Raw genomic sequence first — 24,817 nt, 5'->3', positions numbered from 1 at the left:
AACAACAAAAGAGCAGAAATCCCATCACTCTGTAAAATGAAATAAACTTACTTGCACTAAGTTAAGCTCCTGTTCATTATGCAAACGAGATATTCTTGCAGGTGACTTCCAAACAAGTACCAAGGTATCAAAGACAATACGGTTACTCTGTAACCAGCCAGGTATTAATTTGACCAACGTTTTGATAAGTGCAAGTCCCTGAAAATAAGCATCTGAAGTTGCACCAGATGGGGCAGATACCGGAGTAGAAGTATCAGGTAGTGGAGTAACAAGGCCTTCCTCACCTAATACAGCAGCAGGTGTACTTGAAGTTCCTGGAGTCATAGCAAGATCAGATCTTGGTACAAATTCAGGGAAGGCACTTGCCAGTATCTTCTGTGGTGACTTTGCAAGTTCATCTCTCAAGGGCTGGCCTGCATCTGATTGGATTATATACATACACCTGGATTTAACCATAAATGAAAGAATAAGAACGATGAAGAACAAGTCAATATCTGATTCTACAATGCAATCAGAAGATTAACTTATCCATCACAGTAAACCTTACCGCCTGAAGTATTTTGGTTCACTTAATCGGGCGAGAAAATAATCTACAGCAAGTGTTGCATATCGATTTAAAAATTTAGTGAGTGGAAGACGATATGGACTGTTAATCTCACTGTATACTTGTCCAGGTGGTAGTGCTCCTTCCAATTCAATTGTCAAGGTTACAAGTTCATCAAGAAACTTCGATGCAGCCACAGGAAGCAGGTGAAAAAGCTCAATAATAGCTGACAGAGCAGAAAAATCAACATGATATCATCAGTACAACTGAATGTGAGTTTCTGTAGGTATAAAAGTAGCTCTTCACCATACGTAGATGAAATCTAGATGCATTACCTGCTGCAATTTTTGGTTCTTCACCAGCCTTCCATGACTTCTGACTTTGTGCAAGCTTTTCTGGCTCCAACCATTTCTTAAGGTGTTCTAACAACTTGCCACCCAAGGTAACATTAAACCAATTGGATAAAAGCTCAAGCAGGCGAGCTAGGCCTTGCAGAAGAGGCATGCTGAGATTCTTGGTATGAGCCAAGTTAACTAAAATAGGCCTGAGGCTACTCTGCAACAGATCTTTTGGTATCCTTTGATTAATAACCTAGATGGACATGAATAACAGCATGAGCAAATTCCAAAACATCCCAACAGAAGCATACCCAATATTGAAGAGGAAATGAATGTTTGTTGGCGACGATGACATATGACAGGTCATCTTAATCTTTTGGATTCCAAATCAAGCAACCAAGCACACAAATAAGTCTTAAGGAATTACTGACCAGAATCAAAAGATAGAGGCAATACTCACTCAAATGCATTATGCTGGTCAATAGTTAAAACTATGCATATATCATCAAGCTAATATGGAAAATAAATAAACACCACGCCGGCCCATTAGCTTCTTTTTAATGGAAGGCTAAACGACTCGGGTCAGGTGCTTTGACACCAGGCATGAAAATGGATCACCTCGTAGGCCGGGGGGACTAGAAACCATGGATTTCTGGCACGGAGCACAGGAAGAACTGCTGAAGCACAGAGAAGCTCCAGCTCTAGTGTCTACAGGTGTAGGATGGAGACTCAGGCTAGCCAGTATGGGATGCTTGAAAAAAGGCTGGTGACCTCAGCACCTCGCTCTCCTCCTGCTGAAGCCATTGAATTGCCACAGCAAGGGGATATGGAGGCAGCTGGTCATTTGCACCAGAAGGAGGGACGATGATTTCCTTAGGGCCTGAGCTTCTGCCTTCTAATAAACAGATGAGTGACTCTGGTAAGGAGCGAACTCACAGTGGTGTCAGTATCCAATTCTGATGTAGAGGAACATCCTCGTGAGGAACCCCTAAGTTGCAAGCCATTGGCTTTCTGACCCTAGATAATTTGAATAGACTTATGGTGGTATAATGGTGAAATTGCAAGTCGAATGGGAAGTCTGTGGACCATCTCTTACTTTACCATAAGGTAAGTCTATTTTGGCTCATACGGGTGACGTTTAGATGGGTGGTGGATCTGTTACGCATGCTGGAAGGAGCCATTTGAGAGTCATCACAACAAGACCATATGGAAAATAATCCTGATTTGCTTGATGTGATGCATATGGAAGGAAATAAATTATCCTGTTTTTTTTTTTTTTTTGATAAGTTTGATTTACTTTTTATTCTCTCTAACCATTGGATGGAAGCCCATCTATGTCTTCCCAGTTTTAGCTTTTAGGATTTTCTCAATCTCCTCTCTGATTAGGCTTGTTTGAAGTGTACTCCCTATGGAAGCCATCTATGTCTTCCCAGTTTTAGCTTTTAGGATTTTCTCAATCTCCTCTCTGATTAGGCTTGTTTGAAGTGTACTCCCTATGTACCTCGATAATGTTTTTCTTCTTGTTTTCTTAGATCATTAACAAAACTTATCTTACTTAAAAAAATATGCAAACAGAAATCAAACAATGTGATAGAGCCAAAGAAAACCTGTCGCAAGCCCTCCTTTGCAACAGCAACAATTTCTGGTGTTCGACATGTCAATAACTTAAAAAACATGGAAATAATCTTTGCACGCAATTCAGAATGATTTGGAGTTTTAAAATCTGCCCAAGCCATTGTTGTACAGAGTAGCTCGATGCAGGCTGTTCGAAGTTTATTTAATGATGTGGCCACTTTTGGATTCATGAACTTCACAACCCACACAGTTTCGTCAGCCTCAGCTATTTGCAATGCTTCTTGCAGAAAATTCACTAATTCCTGAGTCAACTTGAGTAGAGGTGGCCTCAAGGCCAGGCAGAAATTCAAAGCTGTAACTGTCCCAACCTGATCACCATCCAATCAGTAAGAGAGGCAAATTTGATAAATTTCTAAATGTAACCATTAGAAACAGAGTGTACCTGCTGATCGATAGTTCTTGTTCGTAGAGGCCGCATTATAAGAGGCTGAAGCAAAGGTTGATATAAAGGTTCAAGCAACTCGGATACCTCACTACCAGTCCTACTAGCCAAAAGCGCCAAACATGACTGCACATTCTTTCGCACAATAACAGAAGCATTGGGGTTGAACAACTCTGAAGCAAGAAATTCAACCACTCCCTGAAAGCTTTGCTTGCGCGGTTCACTGTTTGCTTCATCAACATTATTCACCACACGAAGAACCTGTGTAAGCACTTGACTTGTCTCTTCTTGCTCTTTGCTGGCATAAATAGGAAGCCTTTTAAGAACATATACCAGCCCACGCACAATTTTCACTTGGAAAAGGCATAAAATTTCAACAGTGACCTTTCCAACCAAAGCACCAAGTCCCATAACCCCTCCCATTTGTGCTTGCCATGTACTCCCATAGCAACAGTGCAAAAGACGGGGTAAGAGTTGCTCAAAGACAGGAATTCGAACGCTTGGGGGTGGTGAATATACAGGATTCATAGAGGGACTAGAGACAATCATAGGCGTCCCTGGGCCTCTTGACATCAGTAGATCAGCATGCTTTGAGCGAGCAAGGAACAATAGTGTTTCAGCAAACACATTCAAAGCATTAAGAGCAGCTCTGGCATGGAGCCTGTTTTCATCCGCTAGTACATCAACTAAAGCATCTAAAAATATTAAAGGGTCCAACTCTTTCAGGTTCAAACAAGTGCCATTCTTTGACCTAGAATTAAAATTAACATTTGAGGAAAGTACAGAACCCCCAAGTGCAGAAGTCACAATCGAAGCATTTTCAGAGGAGGTATCTATATGAAATATCATCGCAAAATGGCGGCAAACATTGAAAACAAAATCATCTTTAGGGTCATTAACATCTGGTTCCGCATCAGCCGCAATGATGGTCATTAACAGAATCTTGAAAACAGACTTCTCAGCCAAAAGTTGGGTCTTTGTCTTTACACCTAAGTCAGCCTGCAATAATGCATCATTTACCCACAAGGCCAGTAGATTTTAAAATTTTAAAATAATATAGTGCTACCAATATTTTAGTTGGTAATTTAGAATAATAGATGAAAGAGAAGAACAATATGAACGTATCCTCTATTAGAGCAAAAACAACTAAAAATTGCTTTAAGACAGAATAACGATCAACTAAAAGCAAACAAATCATGCAGACATCATAATCTATTAAATATTGCGAAACTATTTTTTAGCAAGAAAATCTGAACTATGCAGACAACAGATTATTTACTATATAATACTTGCAAACATAAGCAACTAAATGACACGACCATCGCGAAATTTCTCTCTCTTTGCTGTTAGGAAACTTAATGAAATGGGTACTTTTTGAGTAGGAATGTAAGACTTATCAGAAAAGTAGCCCTTCAGTTCCAAAACTAAAACAAAATTTACATTTTCTAAAACCATACTAGCACTTTTCAAGTCAATACACGGAGCATTACAGGGGCCTCAAACAGGTAACAAGTCCACAATCACATCATTACAATACAACTTCCTCAAATTTGAACATCTTTATCACAGCACTAGACTATTAAGATGACTACCATAATTGTACCCAATAACAGGACAGCAAAATGGTATAAAACATTTAAGACCAATTGACACACAAATACCCACAAAGAGACTCCTACAAGTAAAATTACATTGAAAAGAATATGAATCAAACAAAAAACCAATAGCTCAATAAAAATTTGATACTAAAGCATTATAGAGAACTATGAGCATCAGATCGATATCCAATTAACCTTTATGTCTGATGCCTCAGACCTCCGCGAAGATGTATCAACAGCAGAAACTAACAAAGTGGACAATTGCTTGGCTGTATATTCTTCAGCAGTAACATTTCCTGGCAAATTAAGCTGAGATGCTAAGCAAACACGAAGGAACTTTAGAGCCCGATTTCGGTAGAAAGAGTCCATGGAAGCATTTTTATGCACAGCAGCTGCTACAGCAAGATTTATGCATCGATCCAATGGCACCAAAAAAGGTGTTGAAGGCTCAAATGTTAGAATTAAGCGAAGCACATGCTCTGGATTCTCCTTGCACTCAAGGGCGAGGGGCTCTTTAAGAAAGCGTCTGTTACGACCACCTAACTTGCCAAGGAGTTGCAATGCTTTTGCACCCCAAGGATAGGGAGCAGGCCTCAAGTGAGACCATAAAGCCAAAATCACCTCAGACATAACATTGGCCATACTAGGTTCTAGGAAGTCAGGATTTAAACTATCTACCCAAAATTCAAGTGTTCTTAAACCTAAACTCACAAGGTCATCGCTTCCTTTAAGACACAAAACAAGAGGCTTCATAAGACGGGGAAGGTACGGTAACAATGAGCTTAAGCGTGCAGGCAAGGTTAAGCAGAGCTCTAACAAAAGGTCCCTCATATCTTCTCCAGTTGGGCCCTCAAGCATAGTCAATAGCATATTTAGGCAGGGTTGCAACATGGGAATCAAGTCTCGCAGTAGAAGTTCAAATTTGCATCCTGTCAGTGCACGAAACATTGTGCGAAGAAGTTGCATATAACCAAGCGGCCTCTCAACTTCAGTAGCATTTTTCATGCAAACTTCCATTATAACAGGCACATGAGGCTGCAATATACGTTCGAAATCTGAAGGTGCTTTGGCAACAGCACCAAATATAAATCGAAACAGATGCAAAACCAGTTTTGCTGCAGGTGAATCTGGATGCTTCAACACATCAAGTTTGCTGCTTACGAGGAAATTGACCAAAACATCAGCAAATGGTCGGTATACTTTAGGGGCTTGCAAAAGCGTAGAAAATATATGGACAAGTTGAGTGTTGCAAATCATGCACTCAAAAAGCTCTGGCATGCACAATGAGAACATGTCCATAAGATCTCGAGGTTCCATGATAGCTAAAATCTGAGAAAAGAGATGAAGCATTTCCCTCTCCTCATCCTTCTCTTTGAAGAGAGCTAGGCAATGCACACCACTCTTTAAAACACCAGAAGCTTTCCACACCTAGTAGAAAAATTTAAAACAGACCAAGTTAGTCATGCCCAGGAGCCTGTGAAGAAACTCCGCATATCATGTATCGTACCTCATCTTCTCTCAACCCTTTAAATGCTTGAGGTACAGATAAATTGGATGCTGGTGAAACAAGCACCTGTGGATGATTTCCATGTGTGGAAGGAGAAACCTTAATCATCAGAAACATCACATGAGATAACAAATGTCAACCCTACACATGAGGAACTACTAAATTAGAGAATAGAAGTACTTGTGATCGTGGCAAATGTGCATGCGTGATGCTCCATATGATAGTCTTCATTCCTGATAATATATACATCCATGCATAATAGTCTTTAGAAACTTGCATAATCAACAAAGATCCTCAAATGGCATTTTCCCCGTAATACAAGAAAATCAAGAATTCAAAATAGGGAAAAGAATCAACCAGGAGAAAACTAAGAATCAAGGTCCCTGATCCAGAAAGGTTCCTGATTTTCTCGAAATGTTAATTATTAATTACTGCAGCACAAAAGGAAGAAGGAAACTAATGGAAGAGGATCAATTACCCATGACCAACGTCTTTATCAGATTCTTACAATCACTAACTTCCTTTGAATGTTCCACAGGGACCTGCACACTCAAAACTGCCTGCAACCATCTGATATGTCAAATTAAAGGGAGGAATGCAACAAGAGGAATAAGTGGTTAAGATAATAAAGGAGAGTCAACAAAGACATGCATGATGGCTCAATAAAGAAAATGAGAATGAAGGATATCAGTTTCATTCCCATTAAGACAACAGATAAGTCCATTTTCTGCCAAATTAAACAAATACATACATATATAGGTTTGACCCTGCATGGTAACTGATGAAACTTGACGTAATTCATACTTATTAAGCATAAATTCTCAAGATACTATACACCAGTTTCTTGAAGGTTTTAAATATAGCAGAAGATCAAAGTTGAAATAAAGCCTTTTCTTTTTACAAGTAATAAGAAACTTTCTTCCGGAGAATAGGCAAAGCCCAAGTACACGGGACGTACACAAAGGAAAAACCTACATCTTTCTAATAACAAAAGAAACTCTAAAAAAAGTTCTGAAAGTTATCATCTTCCATTACAAGAGTTTTAGCCCACAAACACAAAGTACTCAAGAAAAAGTCCCTAAGTTCTACTGTCAAACGTTCTTTGTCTTCAAAACATCTCTCATTCCTTTCAAGCCATAGACACCACATGAGACATGAAGGGATCATCTTCCAATTATCAGCAGCATACTTTCTTCCCTTTAATCCATACGGTGCTGCCAATAGATCCACCACTTCCTTAGGCATCAACCACAGTAAACCTGTCTGATTAAAAACCTCATTCCACAAAAACATGGCCACTTCACGTTGAAGAAATAGATGATTAACAGATTCTCCAACCTTCTTGCACATGACACACCAATCAGCTATGTACATACCTCTCCTCCTAAGATTATCAGTTGTCAAAACTTTGCCAAAGAAAAAAGCCACCTTGGAAGGAACCTTCACTCTCCAAATATTTTTCCAAGGGAACTCAAAGCTCCTGTGACAGGTTAATATGCTGTAATAAGAAGAAACCGAGAACTTAGAATCTCCAGCATGAACCCACAGCATGCTGTCCTCCCTTCCTAGCATCACCTTTGAACAATAAAGTCTTTACAAAAAAGCAATAACATCATCCACTTCCCAATCATTAACATCACTAAAATAAAGTTAACATTCCACTGAATATTATAATCAATGCATGAGAAAGAATGTTCCACAGCTGCAGTTTGATCCCTTGCAATCCTAAAAAGAGAGGGAAAATCCTACTTAAGCTTAGAATCCCCCAACCAAATGTCATGCCAAAAAAGAATTTTCTTTCCATCTCCCACCTTCAATTTAATATGATTAGAGAAATCCCCCCAACCTTTTCTAATGAACTTCCACAAACTCACCCCATACACACCTCTAATATCTTTTGAGCACCAAGCTCCCCACAAACTTCCATATTTTACATCAATAACATTTTTCCAAAGGCATTTCTTTCCCAGTGTATCTCCAAAGCCATTTCCCAAGTAGTGCTCTATTGAACAATCTCAAGTTTTTTATCCCCAACCCACAAGTAATCGGTTGACAAACCTTTTTCCAACTAGCCAAATGGAACTTTTTTTCTTCTCCTTTACCACCCCACACAAAAATTCCGATATAAACTCTCAATTCTTCTTTCTACCCTTGCCGGCAACGGGAAAAGAGATCAAATAACTAAAATAAATAAGTAGGAAGATTAGACAAAATACTTTTTATCAATTTAATCTTCCCCCTTTAGACAAGTAAATCAATTTCCAACCAGCTAACCTCTTTTCAATTTTCTCAATCACCCCATCCCAAATAGTAACTGATTTATGTGAAGCCCCCAATGGAAGACCGAGATATCGCATAGGAAGTGAAGAAATTCTGCAACCCAATATATTGGCCAAGTATGAAATATTCTGAATGGTACCAACAGGAACAATTTCAGATTTGGATTAATTAACTCTTAGCCCCAGGACAACTTCAAAACACAGCAGCAGTGCCCTTAAAGACGAAGATGATCAGAATTGGCCTGACTAAATATCAATGTATCATCAGCAAATAATAAGTGAGAAACTTTTAAACTATTCCGGGCCTCATCACCCACCACAAAGCTCAACAAAATATTACCATCCACCGCCTTCTCAATCATTCTACTCAAAGCATCCATAATCATAACAAAAAGGAAGGAGAAATGGGATTGCCTCAAACCACACGAGCTATTAAAGAATCCAACCGGAGAACCATTCACCAAAATAGAAAATCTCGGCATCGAAACACAATAGAAATTAAGCCCTTTTGCTAATGAATTTCTCTATCTTCTTTTATTTGATGAGTAATAATGAATTTTATTAAATAGAAATAGAAAGAAACTTCATGTACATAGGGAACATACAAAAGGTTACTAAATAATTACAACCTGAAGTTCATATCATGTCAAAGGAAAAAGAAAAATGGAATATGCCCCATATCCACTCTATCACAAACGGATATAAAAAAACGAACTGAAGGTCCTTTATACAGCACTCCACACCATTAAACATCTGATTATTCTTTTTCCTTTTCCTTCAATGATCAGGTGATCAACTAAACAATGACTTATATTTAATCGGTCGACAATAGTCTTTAAACAGTAAACACAAAAAGTTGTTTTTCTCTTTTTGATTCTACTCTCCCTTTTATTACATCATAAAACATGTCAAATTGATAATCCCCCAAATTATTGTTGAAGAGGATTAACGCATACTTTGAAAGACACGTAGACATTGAAGAAAAAGACTCTCAAGTTGTTTGCCAAACTCAATTTATCATATAGTAAAAGGGATGCAAAGGGGAACTGCTCTAGTGAGGGTAGTCCATCTCTCCCTCATGTTGTTGAATAGGAGGGAAGACAAGTGAAAGGAAGGTGAAAATGAAAATACAACTGTAATGATCCAAGGAATGTGCCAGTCACAACTAATTGGGAAACAACATGAGACTTGACACTCAATGCACATTTATCATATCATTTTTTTATAAGTCACATTTATCATATCATTCAAGATAAACACCATTACACCAAGCATCTAGTTACTGCCATTATAGCATGGAAGCACCATGCATAGACAGGTCAATTACCATTAACAATAAAACTACAAACCAACAAACGTTTGCAATAAGTTTGATAAAGATTAGGTGTAACACTCTTGAAACTTTTACCATATGAAAGGATGTACAGAATACATATAAATTTTGTTTTTCTTGTACATAAGAATACAAAGAAAATTCAACATAAACAATAAAATTTATAAAATCAGTTCCTTGAATGCAGAGGATGAAGTGAAAGTGAGAAATTAGGCAACTAACTTAAGCAACTCCAAACATTAAAACAAACTAGTCTTAAAACCGAAAAATTCTAAATGAAAGTTGTTAAACAACCTGCACGGGGAGTTCAAGCTTTGACCTCAAGGTAGCCCGATCCTTTCCCTCCTCACCCTCCTCCAACAGCTTTCAAGAAAAAAGGAAGCATAACAGCATTCACAAGTAAGCAAAAAACATCAAGTGAGAAACCAGAAGAAATAGACATTTGAACAGGACAGGGTTGAAAAATATGATCATTCATGGAATTTTTTTGTTTTTTTTATAAGTAAGAGATCAATATTATATATATGAGATCATTCATGGAATATAACCTGGTACAGCTTTAAAGTAGCCTACCAACATCAAGGCACGGTAATGGTTGAAGAATTTGTGGTTGACTTTTACAGACTCATGTAAAAGCTGACAATCTGACAAGTTTTCCCCTCCCCACTCAAAAAAATCAAAAGAAAACAATATACAAAAAGAAAACAACAACACAAAAACACATAATTATGCATAGGGAATTGATTGGCGCACAGGCCAAAACAAAGACAAACACGGAATAGGCATTTTCCACTGTTAATATGAATGCCTATTCGGTGTTTTGTCTTTGTTTTCTGGCCCATGCAATTAGCACCACTCTTGTGCGTATATTTGCAAAAAGTTCCATTGCATTGCTGTAACATAGAAAAATTATGAGGGGAATGGTAGATAAGGCAACAGAAGAACAGGATGAATCCAACCACTAATAAAGACATTTCACTCCAATGACTGAAAATTTTAAAAAAAAAAAAATTAATTAGCACAAAAGGAATCCTTTAAAGCCTTTTCCACTAGTCGCCAGTTTAATTAACACAAATCCCCCAGCCCCCAAAAACACACTGAAATTCTCTTACTCGCCCTAATTCCATGGTAACACAGCAATAAATCAAGATATTTTACAAATATCAAATGGGAAATGGTTCGGATTTCACAAAGTACCTGTGGAATGGTACGCTTGAAAGTACTGAATTTCCCAACAAAAGCATCTAAAATACGCCCCTATTGAAAATAAATAAATAACAACAGTCAGTGCCCAAAAGGAAGACATATATCCACAAAATCTACCACTGCAAGGTAATCTAGCATGAAGGTTACATCATAACTCATACCAATAGAATCCGTGCTTCATCCATAGATGGTTGGTCAACACCTTTTTCAAATATTGGCTCCACCTAATTCCCACAAATTTAAAACAGACTCACTTATCACACATCAATATCAATATCAAATATATAAGCTAGATAAAGCACCATATAGAGAGAAAAAAAAAAAAAACTGTTAAAAATCAAAAGATCGGAGTTAAGAGTTATGCACCAGATTCAACATCAACCTAGCACAGGTAGTATGAATGCTGAGCGACAATGAGGCATCATGCATGTTACTTGAGAACAAATAAATGATCCGTGAGAGCTGCATAAGCATAAAAATTTATCAGCGAATAGAACGAGAATTTTAAATGACAGAATATGATAGTAACCCATTTGGGTAAATATTATAGTGGCAATAGCAGCTATATGCTAAGGTTAATAGTGCAGCATATGCAGAACATCAAGCATTGGGAGAGGGGAAAGAAATAAAATGGTCAGAACTCCAGCAAAAGAGATGCAAATTGAAGACAGGGAATCCTGAAGACAGTGCAAATGCAACATGCCTTTTTACCCGGTTAAACCTCAGACCCGTGTTACGTGTCCCATCACACGGATCAGGTAAGTCATCAGCTCTTTCATGAACGAGACGTGGCCTCTAGAAATTGCTTGCACACAAAGGTTCAAATCATAAACCTGAAAGGAGCATACCACCAAGACCGAGGTCCTTACCACTTGAGCCAACCCCAAATCCTACTTGAACTTCAAGTGCTTGGCGCACAATAGATCAATTTCTACGAGTAAACATCTCTTTTCTACTTTTCTTTCTCTAACTTAGTGCAACAAAGCCACAAAATAAGTAGAATTGATTGAGGGTTGTTAAAGATTCTAAAATACCAACTCACTATTAAAATTACTAGATTTTTTGGATAAGCCGTGAAATTGGTTGAAGTTTCAAAACAATTCAGACACTAATAGCTTTCATTTTTTGATAAGTAATAAAAACTTCATGAAATAACGTGAAAGGTACAGAAGTAAGCCCATGTCTCCAAAGGCTGTCCAAAGGATAGAATATTAAAAAAATCGAGTTTAAGCTCCTCCAACATTCATTCACAATCCTCAAAATTCTTGTCATTCATTTCTCTCCAAATACACCATATCAGGCAAGTAAGAACCGTATTCCACACTCATGCAATTTGTGAACTGATACAAATAGTGAGCTATCAAACCATTCTAGAATGATTGTTCATAACAAAAACAAAAAACAAAATAAGTTTTGGTCAAACACCCCTATGCTATGGGCTACTTAGATTTAGGACCTTGTGCATTGTTTTTAAGAAATAACCCTTGTGGTATTAGCTAATTAGAAAGTGGTCCTTATGCTAGTTTTTCCATTCAATGTTAACCTTACATGTGAAAACTTCATAGACTATAAAGTGAAATTTTTTTTCCCCCAATACAAACACAAATTATTTTTTTTTAAACAATAGTAAATAAAAGTTTATGATAAAAAAGATTTTTGTACTTTATGATGAACCTATTTTGAAAGAGAGAGCCACCCCAAGGCATCTTACCACCACATGTGACTAGATCTTGGTGATCGAGTTCTAGCCACCCCAAGGTAGCAACCACAATGGGGTGGGCCCTTTCCTTTTTTAATAATTTTAATATTTTTCAAATACAAAATATTAAAATACAAAATAAAATTATAGTTGTGATTGCTCCTTCTTACAACTTTCTCTCCATACAATTTTCTTGTTTTCATGCATATTCGTAACCTCACCTCCAGCGCTTCTCACCAGAGTTGACTCCCTTGGTCCACGACGCTTCTTGTCATGAACCCTCTCTCTCTCTCTCTCTCTCTCTCTCTCTTCTAGTCATTTTTGCTTTCACTAAATGGAGGGTGAAAGGCGTTTTACGGTGGAAGCAAAATCTTTTGTATTCTCGATGGTGGGTGGCAGTAGTGTTCACATCACTGAAAGAAGCAGAAGAATGTATCGATCTTTCGTCTCAAGTAGGGCATCGGCTACATGGGTGGTCAGATGGTGGAGGAAGGGCTAGCCTCTCATCGGCGTGAAAGCTTCTTCACGCAAACGAGGATGGGGAATGGAGTCCTCACCATTCAACGACACGTTAACTCTAGGGCTTGTTTCTTAGGCAAAGCTCTTGAATGTTAAGAGGAGAGGCTCAGTGATTGTCCCTGAAGGTTCAAAGGGCAATGGCTGGGAAGAATTTGCTTACCACCTCGGAAAAGTTGTCAGATTCCAAAAGGGAAGGGAGGCAGCCAGGGACATGGAGGCAAAGAGGTTTCTACCCTCCAAAGGTGCCACCTATGCCTCGATTCTAAGGTTGTCGGCAAGGAATGACTTGGCCGCGGTGGCCGACAGTGCTCAAGTGAAGGGTACACGACTTGGCAATGAAGGAATGGTATCTTCAAAACATCTCTCATTCCTTTCCAGCCAAAGACACCACATTAAACACAAAGGAATCATATTCCATCCGGCAGCTACACATTTCCTTCCCTCAAAACGTCTCCAACATGCAAGAAGATCCACAACTTCCTTTGGCATCACCTAATGTATACCTGTCCGACCCAAAACCTCATTCCATAAAGACTTTGCCACCTCACAATGAAGAAAGAGATGATTTACAAATTCATCATCCTTCTTGCACATGACACACCTCATAAAAGTCTAAGATCCTCTATTGTCCGCTCATTACGCTTCCGCCATACACACCACATAATACAAATAGGAACCATTTTCCACACAGCTTTGATTTGTGGAGCACCACCCGGCAATACCCAGCTAACCAATAACTCTACCACTGTAGCAGGCATCACCCAATTTAACCCTAATCGAACGAACACATCGCTCCACAGTGCTCTAGTTGTCTCACAATGAAGCAAAAAATGATCCACTGTCTCGCCAGTTTTTTTGCACATACAACACCATTCTGGAATAATTACCTGGCGCTTCCGCAAATTATCAGTGGTCAGAATCTTACCCAGAGCCACTGTCCAAGTGAAAAATAGTGCTTTTGGAGGTGCCTTATTCCTCCACAATCTTCTCCAAGGAAAATGCATGTTTGGAAGCAAAGTACGGGACTTATAGAAGGAGCGAACCAAAAAAACACCCTTACCTACCAGATTCCACCACAGTTTATCTTCTCTCAATCCAGACATTCTCGTAGAGTACACAAAACTGAAAAACGCCTCAAAACTGTTTAGTTCCCAATCTTGAGCTATTCTACTAAAGGTGACATTCCAATGGAGTTGATCCCCTGAACGAACCATGAGATCTGCCACTGAAGCCTCTTGATCACAAGCCAAACAAAAAATGGAATGAAAGGTGTCCGCTAGAGCCTCCTCCCCACACCAAATGTTCCCCCAAAATTTTATACGAGTGCCCTCCCCCACCAAAAATTTAGTATGACGAGAAAACACCCCCCAACCACGTCGTATGTGTTTCCAAACCCCCACCCCATAGGACCCATTCCCCTCTCTAGTACAATCCCCAAAATCTTACCATATTTGCAATCAACCACTAATTTCCATAGAGCTTCTGGTTCCAAGTTGTATCTCCAAAGCCATTTCCCAAGTAATGCCCAATTAAAAGTTCTCAAATTCTTTATCCCCAACCCACCTGAAGGAATTGGTCTACACACCTTATCCCAACTGACTAGGTGAAACTTGAATTCATCTCCCATCCCACTCCATAAGAAATCCCGATAAAGTTTTTCGATTCGCGCCGCCACACTAGCTGGAATTGGAAATAAAGATGGAAAGTAAGTTGGCAAGTTAGAGAGAGTACTCTTGATAAGAGTCACCCGTCCTCCTTTCAAAAAATACAGTCTCTTCAACCCAGCCAATCTTCGTTCTATTTTCTCAATAACTGTGTTCCAAATAGACAAAGCCCGTGAAGCAGCCCCCAATGATAACCCCAAATATGTCATAGGGAGAGAAGCGACCTTACGCCCAAGAGTGTTAGCCAACTGCTGAGAGATACTGACGTTCCCAACAGGCACTAACTCTGATTTATCGAAGTTAACTCTCAAACCTGATACTGCTTCGAAACAAAAAGAAGCGCCTTCAGTGTCTTAAATTGGTCTTGCTCTGCATAACAGAAAATTAAAGTGTCATCTGCAAATAATAAGTGGGAGATCGAGGGGAGACCCCTCTGTGGATCACCCACTGAAAAACCAGCCATAAAACTATGATTCACCACAGCCGATAACATCCTACTCAATGCCTCCATGGCGATAACGAAAAGCAAAGGGGACAAGGGATCACCCTGTCTTAAGCCTCGAGAGCTATTGAAAAACCCTCTGGGTTACTATTGATCAAGACTGAAAATTTTGCCGTTGAGATGCACCATCTGATCCGCATACACCACCTCTCCCCAAAGCCACATCTCTTCAGTAAGTACAAGAGGAATTCCCAGTTTACATGATCATATGCTTTTTCCATATCTAATTTACAAATAATACCTAGAGTGCCAGACTTTAATCTACTATCCAGACATTTATTTGCAATTAAGACCGAGTCTAGACTCTAACGACCCCTTACAAAAGCATTTTGTGGCTTTGAGATTACTTTATCAATTGCCACCCCTAACCTATTAGCTAGCACCTTTGAGATGATTTTGTATATCCCATTAATGAGACTAATGGCCTAAAATCCTTCAACTCCACCGCTCCGAATTTCTTCGGAATCAAAGCAATAAAAGTAGCATTCAGGCTTTTCTTGAATTTCCCAGCCAAGAAAAGCTCCTGAAACACATTCATAATGTCATCCTTTACCACCTCCCAACATGTTTGGAAAAACCCCATTGAAAGCCATCCTGACTTGGTGCTTTATCCTTAACCATATTTCGAACCACATCCAATACCTCCACCTCTTCAAAAGATCTTTCCAACCAGGATGTTGTCTGTGGTTCTATGGACTCAAAACCAAGTCCATCTAGCTTGGGCCTCCAGCCCTCATTTTCTGTAAATAGATGTTCATAGAAATTCACCACATGTTCCCGGATCACAGGGGCCTCTGTGCAATCACTCCCATTGATATTCAGCATCTCAATAGAGTTAGTTCTCCGATGAGAGTTAGCCACTTTGTGGAAGAATTTTGCGATTCGATCCCCTTCCTTCAACCAAAGAGCTCTTGACTTCTGTCTACAAGAGATCTCTTCTAAAGTTAAAACCCTTTCCAACTCTGATGCCAGCGCTGTCTTACGTGAAACTTCCTCTGGGGTAAGAGCCCTGACATCAATAATCTTTTCTAGATTCTGTAAATCCTCCATTAGAGTTTTCTTTTGCTCCCTAATATTTCCAAACGATTGGAAATTCCAAAACTTTAAATCTTCTTTTAACGCTTTCAGTTTGCCTGCAAGTATATAAGAGGGGGTACCATAAAGTTGATAAGAAGACCACCAATTCCTTACCATATCCACGAAGCCATCACTTTTAAGCCACGTTTTCGAACTTAAAATAACGACGACCTCCTTGAATACCACCTCCATCTAATAATATGGAAAAATGATCCAAGCATATGCGCAGCAGTCGCTTCTGACATACCTCCAAATAATGGCTTTCTCATTCCGACGATATTAAAAATCTATCCAGCCGGGACCAAGTTTGACTGTTAGACCATGTGAAAAGACTGTCAACTAGAGGGAGTTCAACAAGATTCAGGTCAAAAATGCATTCTGAGAATTCAGCCATGGTTGGATGTAACCGATTGCTTCCAGATCTTTCACTGGGGAACCTTACTACATTAAAATCTCCCCCTATGCAACAAGGAAGTTCCCACCCACTATAAATAATAGCCAATTCATCCCACAAACGATTTCTAATATTGTTAGCATTCGGTCCATAAACACCTGCAAAAGCCCATAAAAAATTATCCTCTACCATCTTAAAAGAGCGAGTCACTGTAAATTCCCCTACAAACTCCTCCATCTTCTCCATGACCCTTTATTCCACATCACCAAAATACTGCCCGATGCCCCCTCTGAAGCTAGATAAGCCCAATCTGCATACGGGCAACCCCACACATTTCTCACAAGTTTTCTGTTTACCAAATTCAGTTTAGTTTCTTGTAAACATACGATATCCGCCTTCCAATCTTGAAGAAGATTTTTTATGCGTAGACGTTTTGTAGCCTCGTTCAACCCGTGAACATTCCAAGACACGATTTTTGGCTTCATAAAGACACAACGGACCCCTTCCCTTTGGACCTAACACGACTTGAGCTACCCTCATTCAGCGACCAATTAAGCCTATTAAGTTCCCTTTGCTTCTTAGAATCAGCTTTCTTGGACTGAGCATGACTCGCCTCAATGGACGTGAGGAGGGCCATAAACTGTTTTTCATATCCCACACATTTCAAACCCACAATCTGTTGGATGTCCTTTTCCGTTTGGAATACCCACTCAGAGAACTCAAAGTCATTCGGTAACGAACAATATAATGGAAAAGGCTCCCTTACTTCTGCGTCTCCCTCCCCCCCCCCAAACAGATTGTTACATTTCCATTCTACTATAGTGCCCACTTTATCCACTACAACAGAATCCGAGAAGTCCACATTAACCTCCAAGAGTCCCTGCGATAACCCCCCAACTGTGTCTTCGAAGAAAACCCCCCTCCTTATTTCCCCTTCTTCCGATAATACCTCCAGATGATCATCATAAGTAGAACAAAGACCCAACTGAAGAAATGAGGGTTCTAAGAAATGAATTGGCGATTTCTGGGAAACAACTTCTGGAAAACTACAGAACGTGGACAGAATCTGCATTAACTCCACCTCGCACAACGATAATATTTGATCTACCACCCTCGCCGGCGTTGCCTGGGTCGCAACCGTGTCGGCGACCACCTGAAGTCCCGTCGGGCTTGTCTGTACAGATCCTGTAGCCAAAGGAGGAAGAACTCCCTTGGTATGGCTTCGTGTAAGACCCTCGCAATCTGGAAGAGGTCCCTTCGACGAAATTGCTGTCGCCGATGGAACAATGGCCTGCGGCGAGACCACCAGCACGATTGCCTACGGCGAGCCCACTTGAGGTCCCGTCGAGCTTGTCTGTAAAGGTCCCTCAGCCAAAGGAGGAAGATCTCCCTCGATATGGCTTCGTGGTAGACCCTGACGATCTGGAATAGGTCCCGTTGGCGTAAATGCTATCACCGATGGAATGACGGCCTGTGGCAAGACCATCGACACGATCGCCTGCAGCGAGACGACCTGAGGCCTCATCAGCGATATTGGTTTGGGCCCATGGCCCAAAGAGTCAACAACGGCCTTTGGTAGCTTCCTCCCGACGAAATCCACTGCTGGGTCAAGTATGTCCTTGGACTGAGGCCCATCAACTGGGCCCATGGCCTGCCCCTTTCCTAAGCCCTTGTGAAATTCCACATCATGCCCCAAAACACTACGTTTCAACCAACCAACTATATCATTTAGTTCTCCCAAGCGAATTTCGATAACAGCTAAGGCCTCTACAACTGTTCCCTTATTCGGACCAACACCAACCCTGCCATTACCGTCACTACACTGACCCATCTCCAAAGATGGAACTTCACCAGGCCTGGGCAAACCTATCGTCTCTATCCTCTTCACAGCACCAGGCCCCTCATGCCGACCTACTAGCGCATCCCTGAATGACAGCGGGCCAGCTCCATAAGACAGTTTCGTAGGTGCAGTCAAAACAGAGCCATCTCCTATAACAACTTCCTGCAACACCACCATTAAGTTCCTCCATCCCATACCACCTCTGCCTTCAGGTATAAAAATGAAACTCCTTCTCCCACCACCTCCATACTCTGCCAAAACCATGTAGGTCCCTCGAGCATTGGAGCAGCTTTGTGCAATATAGCCTCTATCCCCATCCATATGAGCAGAGTAGAAGCCCCTATCTGCAGCCTTTAGACCACCCTCTAGAGCTCTACAAAACCACTTAGCAGTCCCCACCACCACTCTCATATTTTTCACCCCTTTCCGCCCTTTCTCGCTCAAAAATACATAACGCCCATCCCTACTCACCTCAAAAAGCTTAGACTCAATCACAACACGTTTCAAGAAAGGCATTAACTAGTGTAACAGAATGCTATCAAACACCCAACGACAACCAAACCATCAACCACAGTATTCTTACTCCATTAATAGAACACTATCGACGAAGAAAGGCCAACAGCATGATATTTCGCATGTGTACGGAGAGAAAATTCTCTCTCCAGCGCATGTAATCTTTCCTAATGAACTTCCATAAACTCACCCCATACGCTCCTCTAACTTCATTAGAACACCAATCCCCCCACCCACTCCCATATTTAACAGCACAACATTCTTCCATAAAGCATCTCTCTCTACATGATATCTCCAAAGCTTCCCAAGTAATGCTTTGTTATACATCTTCAAATTTCTCACCTCCAATCCTCCACAAAAAATTGGTTGACAAACCTTGTTCCAATTAACCAATTGAAACTTTTTCTCCTCCCATACCTCCCCATAAAAAATTGGGGTAAATTTTCTCAATTATTTTTGCAACACCTGCTGGCAAAGGGAAAAGTGAAAGAAAATACCTGAGAAGATTAGACGACGTACTCTTTATCAAAGTAATTTGTCCCCCTTTAGACAAATATAGCTTTTTCCATCAAAGTAATTCGTCCCCCTTTAGACAAGGAAGATAAAATTGAAATGTACCAAACCTATTTTATTTTTTTTATAGTAACTATTAAAATAAAATAAAATGCACCCAACCACAAGTTTCAAACCTTGTATTAATTATTAACAGAAAAAAATCAGAATAAAACCCCATCTAAGCAGAAACAAGGATAGAAACAATATATTTTGCATCAAACTTCTCACAAAAAGCAGTACCTGAGACAAGGAAAGGTCCCCCCGAACATGATGGACAATCTCTGCCAGCAAACTATAAGCCAATGGTCTCAATGTCTCAAAGCATGCCCGACCAGCACCAACTAGAACCCTAAAAGGTTCAAAGTAAAAAGGCCAATGAGATAGTTCAACTCCAACACAAGAGTCCGAAAAATTACTACTTCCGTCCCATATAAAACCCAACTTCTTAAGTGGTCATCATTCAGCATACTGTTTTCCACCGAAAAAGAGGTATCCACTTTTCAACTAAGTAAAGCATATATTTTTAAAGAATATTCTGTCCATTTGACTTTTTGAAGTGGACAATATTTCTGGAATTCAAAAATGGGCCAAGCTTCCCTCTAATATTTTCTGCAATCGGTCAAATAAACTCAGAGAGGCTGCACATTGCAAAATTTCTTATGCAGGTTTGGTTTCTTGGAAAATCGGGAAAACAAAAATGGTTTGAGAAATTCTGTTATAAGATTTAAGTCCTCATTCACTAATGACGTATAACATAATTCCTAGTCATTGTCAAGAGAATTTTTGCATGTATCTAAGATTTCCCCAATCAAAAGTATATCCATATCAGTTATGACAGTTTGAAGTCACCAACAAAAGGTCATAATATTACCTCTCTTCCAATAGCGTGTCAATCAAAGGAAATAAACCCCTCTTGAAATCGGTTCCAAGAACATGTTTTAAGGCTACCAACAATTCCTGCATCCAACATGTATAACTTTTCATGATTAATGAAATAAAAAGATCCAGGAAAAAAATAGAAAGTTAGAAAGGAATAAATATTCACCTTTCTAATGGATACGGAATCTGAACAAGTAACAAGCAAATTGACAATGCTTTTGCATATGCTTTCTTCATGTGGCCTGATATAGTCAGCGGAGCTCTTCAACAGATATGTTAAAAAAGAAACTGTCTGCAGCAACGAAGAGTTCAGATTAGCAACCAGTTGTTGTAGGACTTGGTAAAAACAAATAGATAAAAATACAGCTTGAGTCATACTCTTTGCAAATTTGAAAACAAACGCAACTAAGGATGAAATTGTAGACCATATCTCCACCCATCTAGATTTGGTTCTTGCAATTCCCAATGAAAAGCACTAGGAATTTTCTTGTATACATCCAGTGTACTTGGTTACTCCTATTGATTTATATATAATACTTTTACTTATAAAAAAAAAAAAAACATTTCTATTGTGTCTATCGCGGAAGCTACAGTGGAAAAGAGGTAAGATTCATCAGAGACTGACTTCAATAGAAACAGACTTCAATAGAAACATTGGATGCATTTGGGAGCAGAATTTAAAAAGGAAGTTTGAGACTGTTTCAGCTTTTATGCTATTAGGGTGAAGTTGTTACCTCATCTTGGACCCCCCCACCAAGATTCAATTTTCTAGGGGATTGGCAAAGAATAGAAACCCATGTCTTTTTCAAGCCTTAACTAAGAGAAAACTTATTGAAAGACAAGGCCAGTTGCCTTGTCCAAGGATAGAACAAGAGAAGGTTTATTCCAAAATATTGCCATCTTAGTGTGGAAAGGTAATAGTGCTAGTGTGACCTGTTAAGTGTTAAGTTAAGAATTTTATAGAATTCCACAAAAAACTACTTTTAAACCGTTAAGGATCCTCTCTCAATGAAGGATTCTCCCAAAAATGCATAAAAGAGACGCAAATCCCAGGACAAAAACAACATAATGCTAGCACTTGAGTTTCACACGCAGTAAATGTAACACTCCAAGGGAGGCACAAGCTACAAATTGGCCTATACTTCAAGAGGACTAGTCAATTATACAATAGGAGTACCATTGGAACCATTATAAAAAACAAGAACTCCTCCTACCCAATCGACGCGACCCGTTACCCCTATCCTTAGTATGGGGTATCACAGAAAATTAGCAGGCTAAAAAGAAATACATGCCTCATAACAAGCAACTCGGACCACAATCGGTATATACGTGTTAACAAAGCTCTACTCAGCCTTCCAGGAAATCTCTAGCTAAACATCAATCCGTGAACATTTTTAACGCGAAGAACTACCAACGACAACAACATACCTTAACCTGTGCTCCCTTCAGCTCAATGAAGTGGGTCTTCAGATGGGCAGGAACCTTTTCCGGACCGGGAACTGATATAGCAGCAACCATCAATGGCAACAAGTGCGGAATATTTGTCTGAACAAGCCGACCATATAATTGGAACAGAAACATGACCACCAACGGACTTTCTGTAACTATTTTGAACGAGCGCGTACTCGGGTTAAGCTGCGCCGTCCCAGCAGAGCCCCCCATAGTACTCAAAGCCTGATCCGAAGACGAAGACGTATCCATTGGCTTAACATCTTCCCCACCCGCCACCCCACTTTCGAAGAAATGGCTAACAGTCAGCTTAAAGTTCTGGTAAATTTTGCAGACGAAGTCCAGAAACGGCTGGACCTCATGCTCCAAAGTCGGTCTGAAGTTCCTGAGGAGGTCGAAGATTATACGGATACAAATCAAGCCGTTCTCTTCGTTGTCGGTGGTGAGCACCTGCATGGCGACCTTCAAGAGCTCCTGCACGAAGGGGCGGAGGACCTCGCTGTGAGGAAGGCGATTGAGGATCTCCACCACGATGTTCCGGAGCTTGTGCTCGGGATTGTCGATGAACTGTGGCTTCGTAATCTGTAAAAGTATAATCGAGAACGCCCGGAAGTAGCATTTCAGAAAGTTCAAGTACTCGGCCGTGTGAGCAATTTCGAGACTGTCCCGAACATCCATTGCCATCTGAAGCCTTTGCTGAATTGCTGTATCAAAAAGAAACGCAAATAAATATCATACGCAAATACAACTTTGTAACACACAGAGGGAATGTGAGAGTGAGAGTGAGAGAAAGAGAGAGAGAGAGTACAAATATCGGGCTCGACGAGATTCTGGGAGTGCAGCTCGAAATTCTGAATAGGACTCATTGTGGCGGAACATATACAACGAAAACCCTAGCTTCGCTGTATCGAGAAATTCAACGACTAGGAATCAATTTCGTATTGCCAGAGCCTCTAGGGTTTCGGCGCAAACGCTTCCTCAATTCTTCTCTTAGAAACCGGTGCTTCGCAAAGTCTGAGATTGGAATTGAAGGGAGGGGGAGTTTGATATTGATCGTAAAAGCTGACGGAGAGACTATAAAACGGCGTGAATTTGGTTGAAGGACTGAGAAACAGCAAAGGGTTTAAGAGATTATCGTCGCGAAATTCTTCTATCAAGAGCTCTAACTACACACTACTTTTTGAGTTCCCTCGCTGTCGCTTTTTCATTTCCTCAGCCGTGAAAAGGCGAGAGCATTGGGGAGGGAATGAATTCCTACTGCTCTGCAATGGGAGTGTCTTTTATGCGCCTTTTCCTCTTTCCCAGTGATTCGAGTCTGGCAGCATACAAATTACGTTTTGCTTTTAACCAAAAATAAATAAAATAAAATAATATATATATATATATTAATAATTAATAAAGTTCTACAAATTCGTTTTTTAAAAAGTGATGCTACAGCCCGCTAGGCTCTCGCGGGGATGTAATGTTATTTTATATGTATTTTATTTAAGTAATTTTTTATATAGATTTTTTATTATTTTAAAATAATAAAATAAATTTAAAATATTATTAAGAAAATATTTTTTTAATCAGAAAGTAAAAAATACTTTAAAATAAAAAATTATAAAAAATATTTTTAAAAAAATAAAATAAATTTATAACATTCTTAAAAACACTTCCTTAATTAGAAAGTAAAAAAAAAATATCATTAAAAAATAATTTCTTAATCACGAAGTAAAATAAAAAATTATATTTTTACTTCATGATTAAGAAAATATTTTTTAATAATATTTTGAATATTTTTTATTTTTTAAAAATATTAAAATTTATTAAAAAAATCTATATAAAAAATAACTTAAAAAAAACACATAAAAAATACATTATTAATCTCCAGCAGGAGCTCCCAGCAGGAGCCCTAGTGGGAGATATAGCATTTCCCTTTTTTAAAACAACACCAAATTGAATTTTTGTTAAAAAATACTCTTGTAAATAACTTCATATTTTTTAAAAAATTACCATAACTAACTCTAAAATCTATTTAAGTACATGTTCACTAATGTCTCGTTTGGATAGAGAAATAATTTCATCTCATTTCATTTTATCTCATCTCATTATTACAATTTTTTTAAATTTTTACAAAAAAATATAATAAACAATTCAAATTTTTCAAATCTTAAAACAGTAATAATATTTTATTTAAATTTTATCTTACTATTCAAACGAGGCCTAACTAATTAGGATTAATAAGTTTGGATTCGGAATTGATCTCATTTCATCTCATCTCATTTAATCATTACAATTTTCTCAAATTCTCATATAAAATATAATAAATAATTTATTTTTTCCAATCTTTAAATAATAATAATATTTTTACAATAATTTATTTAACTTTTATCTCAACTCACTATCCAAACATCACCTAAAACTTTATAATTAAAAACTCTATACTAAAAAGTCCTATTTCCGACTGCAATTTTAAACCGACGCTTTAGTATAATAGTTTTGAGATCTAAATTCTTAGAATACGAGTAAACTCAAATTTAAAAATAATTGTGAATACGAAGGATTTCTATGAAATTCTAACGTCAATCTTGAAATAACTATTTAGTTTTTTTTTTAAATATCATTATAAATATTATTTGAACTATATAAAGTTTTTTTTAAATATTTTTCTATCTTTTATTCAGATATGAAAAATATATAAAAAAAAAATATTAATCCTCGTTGGGATTCATAAATAAAATGAGTTTAGATAGTTTGTGAATAATAGTAAAATTTGTGAATAATAATAAATAATAGTGAAATAACCTCTCAATCCAAACCAGATCTAGATATTAAAAAAAGACTTCTTGATCAGATAGTAATATAAAAGTTCATTAGGCTTTGTTTATTTTCAAAGATGAGATGAGATGAAATAAGATTTTT

At 38.7% G+C, this 24,817-nt stretch overlaps 1 protein-coding gene across 2 annotated transcripts in view; it reads right to left on the bottom strand.

Moving 5' to 3' along the window:
- LOC108997673 (transformation/transcription domain-associated protein-like) overlaps positions 1 to 23,176 on the bottom strand; it is a 34,648-nt gene extending 11,472 nt beyond the window's left edge. The window contains exons 1-18 of one of the 2 annotated variants that reach the window (XM_018974030.2): positions 22,722 to 23,176; positions 21,893 to 22,617; positions 20,631 to 20,756; positions 20,457 to 20,542; positions 19,826 to 19,934; positions 11,189 to 11,284; positions 10,984 to 11,046; positions 10,814 to 10,873; positions 9,911 to 9,979; positions 6,483 to 6,564; positions 6,185 to 6,237; positions 6,005 to 6,103; positions 4,693 to 5,925; positions 2,900 to 3,898; positions 2,490 to 2,825; positions 880 to 1,135; positions 548 to 770; positions 52 to 442 (exon numbers count right to left, since the gene is read on the bottom strand). In XM_018974030.2, coding sequence (XP_018829575.1) covers positions 52 to 442; positions 548 to 770; positions 880 to 1,135; positions 2,490 to 2,825; positions 2,900 to 3,898; positions 4,693 to 5,925; positions 6,005 to 6,103; positions 6,185 to 6,237; positions 6,483 to 6,564; positions 9,911 to 9,979; positions 10,814 to 10,873; positions 10,984 to 11,046; positions 11,189 to 11,284; positions 19,826 to 19,934; positions 20,457 to 20,542; positions 20,631 to 20,756; positions 21,893 to 22,617; positions 22,722 to 22,779 — 5,064 coding nt within the window. In that variant the 5' untranslated portion in view covers positions 22,780 to 23,176. The remainder of the gene's footprint in view (positions 1 to 51; positions 443 to 547; positions 771 to 879; positions 1,136 to 2,489; positions 2,826 to 2,899; positions 3,899 to 4,692; positions 5,926 to 6,004; positions 6,104 to 6,184; positions 6,238 to 6,482; positions 6,565 to 9,910; positions 9,980 to 10,813; positions 10,874 to 10,983; positions 11,047 to 11,188; positions 11,285 to 19,825; positions 19,935 to 20,456; positions 20,543 to 20,630; positions 20,757 to 21,892; positions 22,618 to 22,721) is intronic. The other variant, XM_018974031.2, reaches the window with a different exon arrangement.
- Positions 23,177 to 24,817: the final 1,641 nt, after the last annotated feature.

The sequence above is a fragment of the Juglans regia genome, chromosome 11 (assembly GCF_001411555.2).
Source record: "Juglans regia cultivar Chandler chromosome 11, Walnut 2.0, whole genome shotgun sequence".
Taxonomy (NCBI): domain Eukaryota; kingdom Viridiplantae; phylum Streptophyta; class Magnoliopsida; order Fagales; family Juglandaceae; genus Juglans; species Juglans regia.
This window is presented reverse-complemented; position numbering and strand designations above follow the sequence as displayed.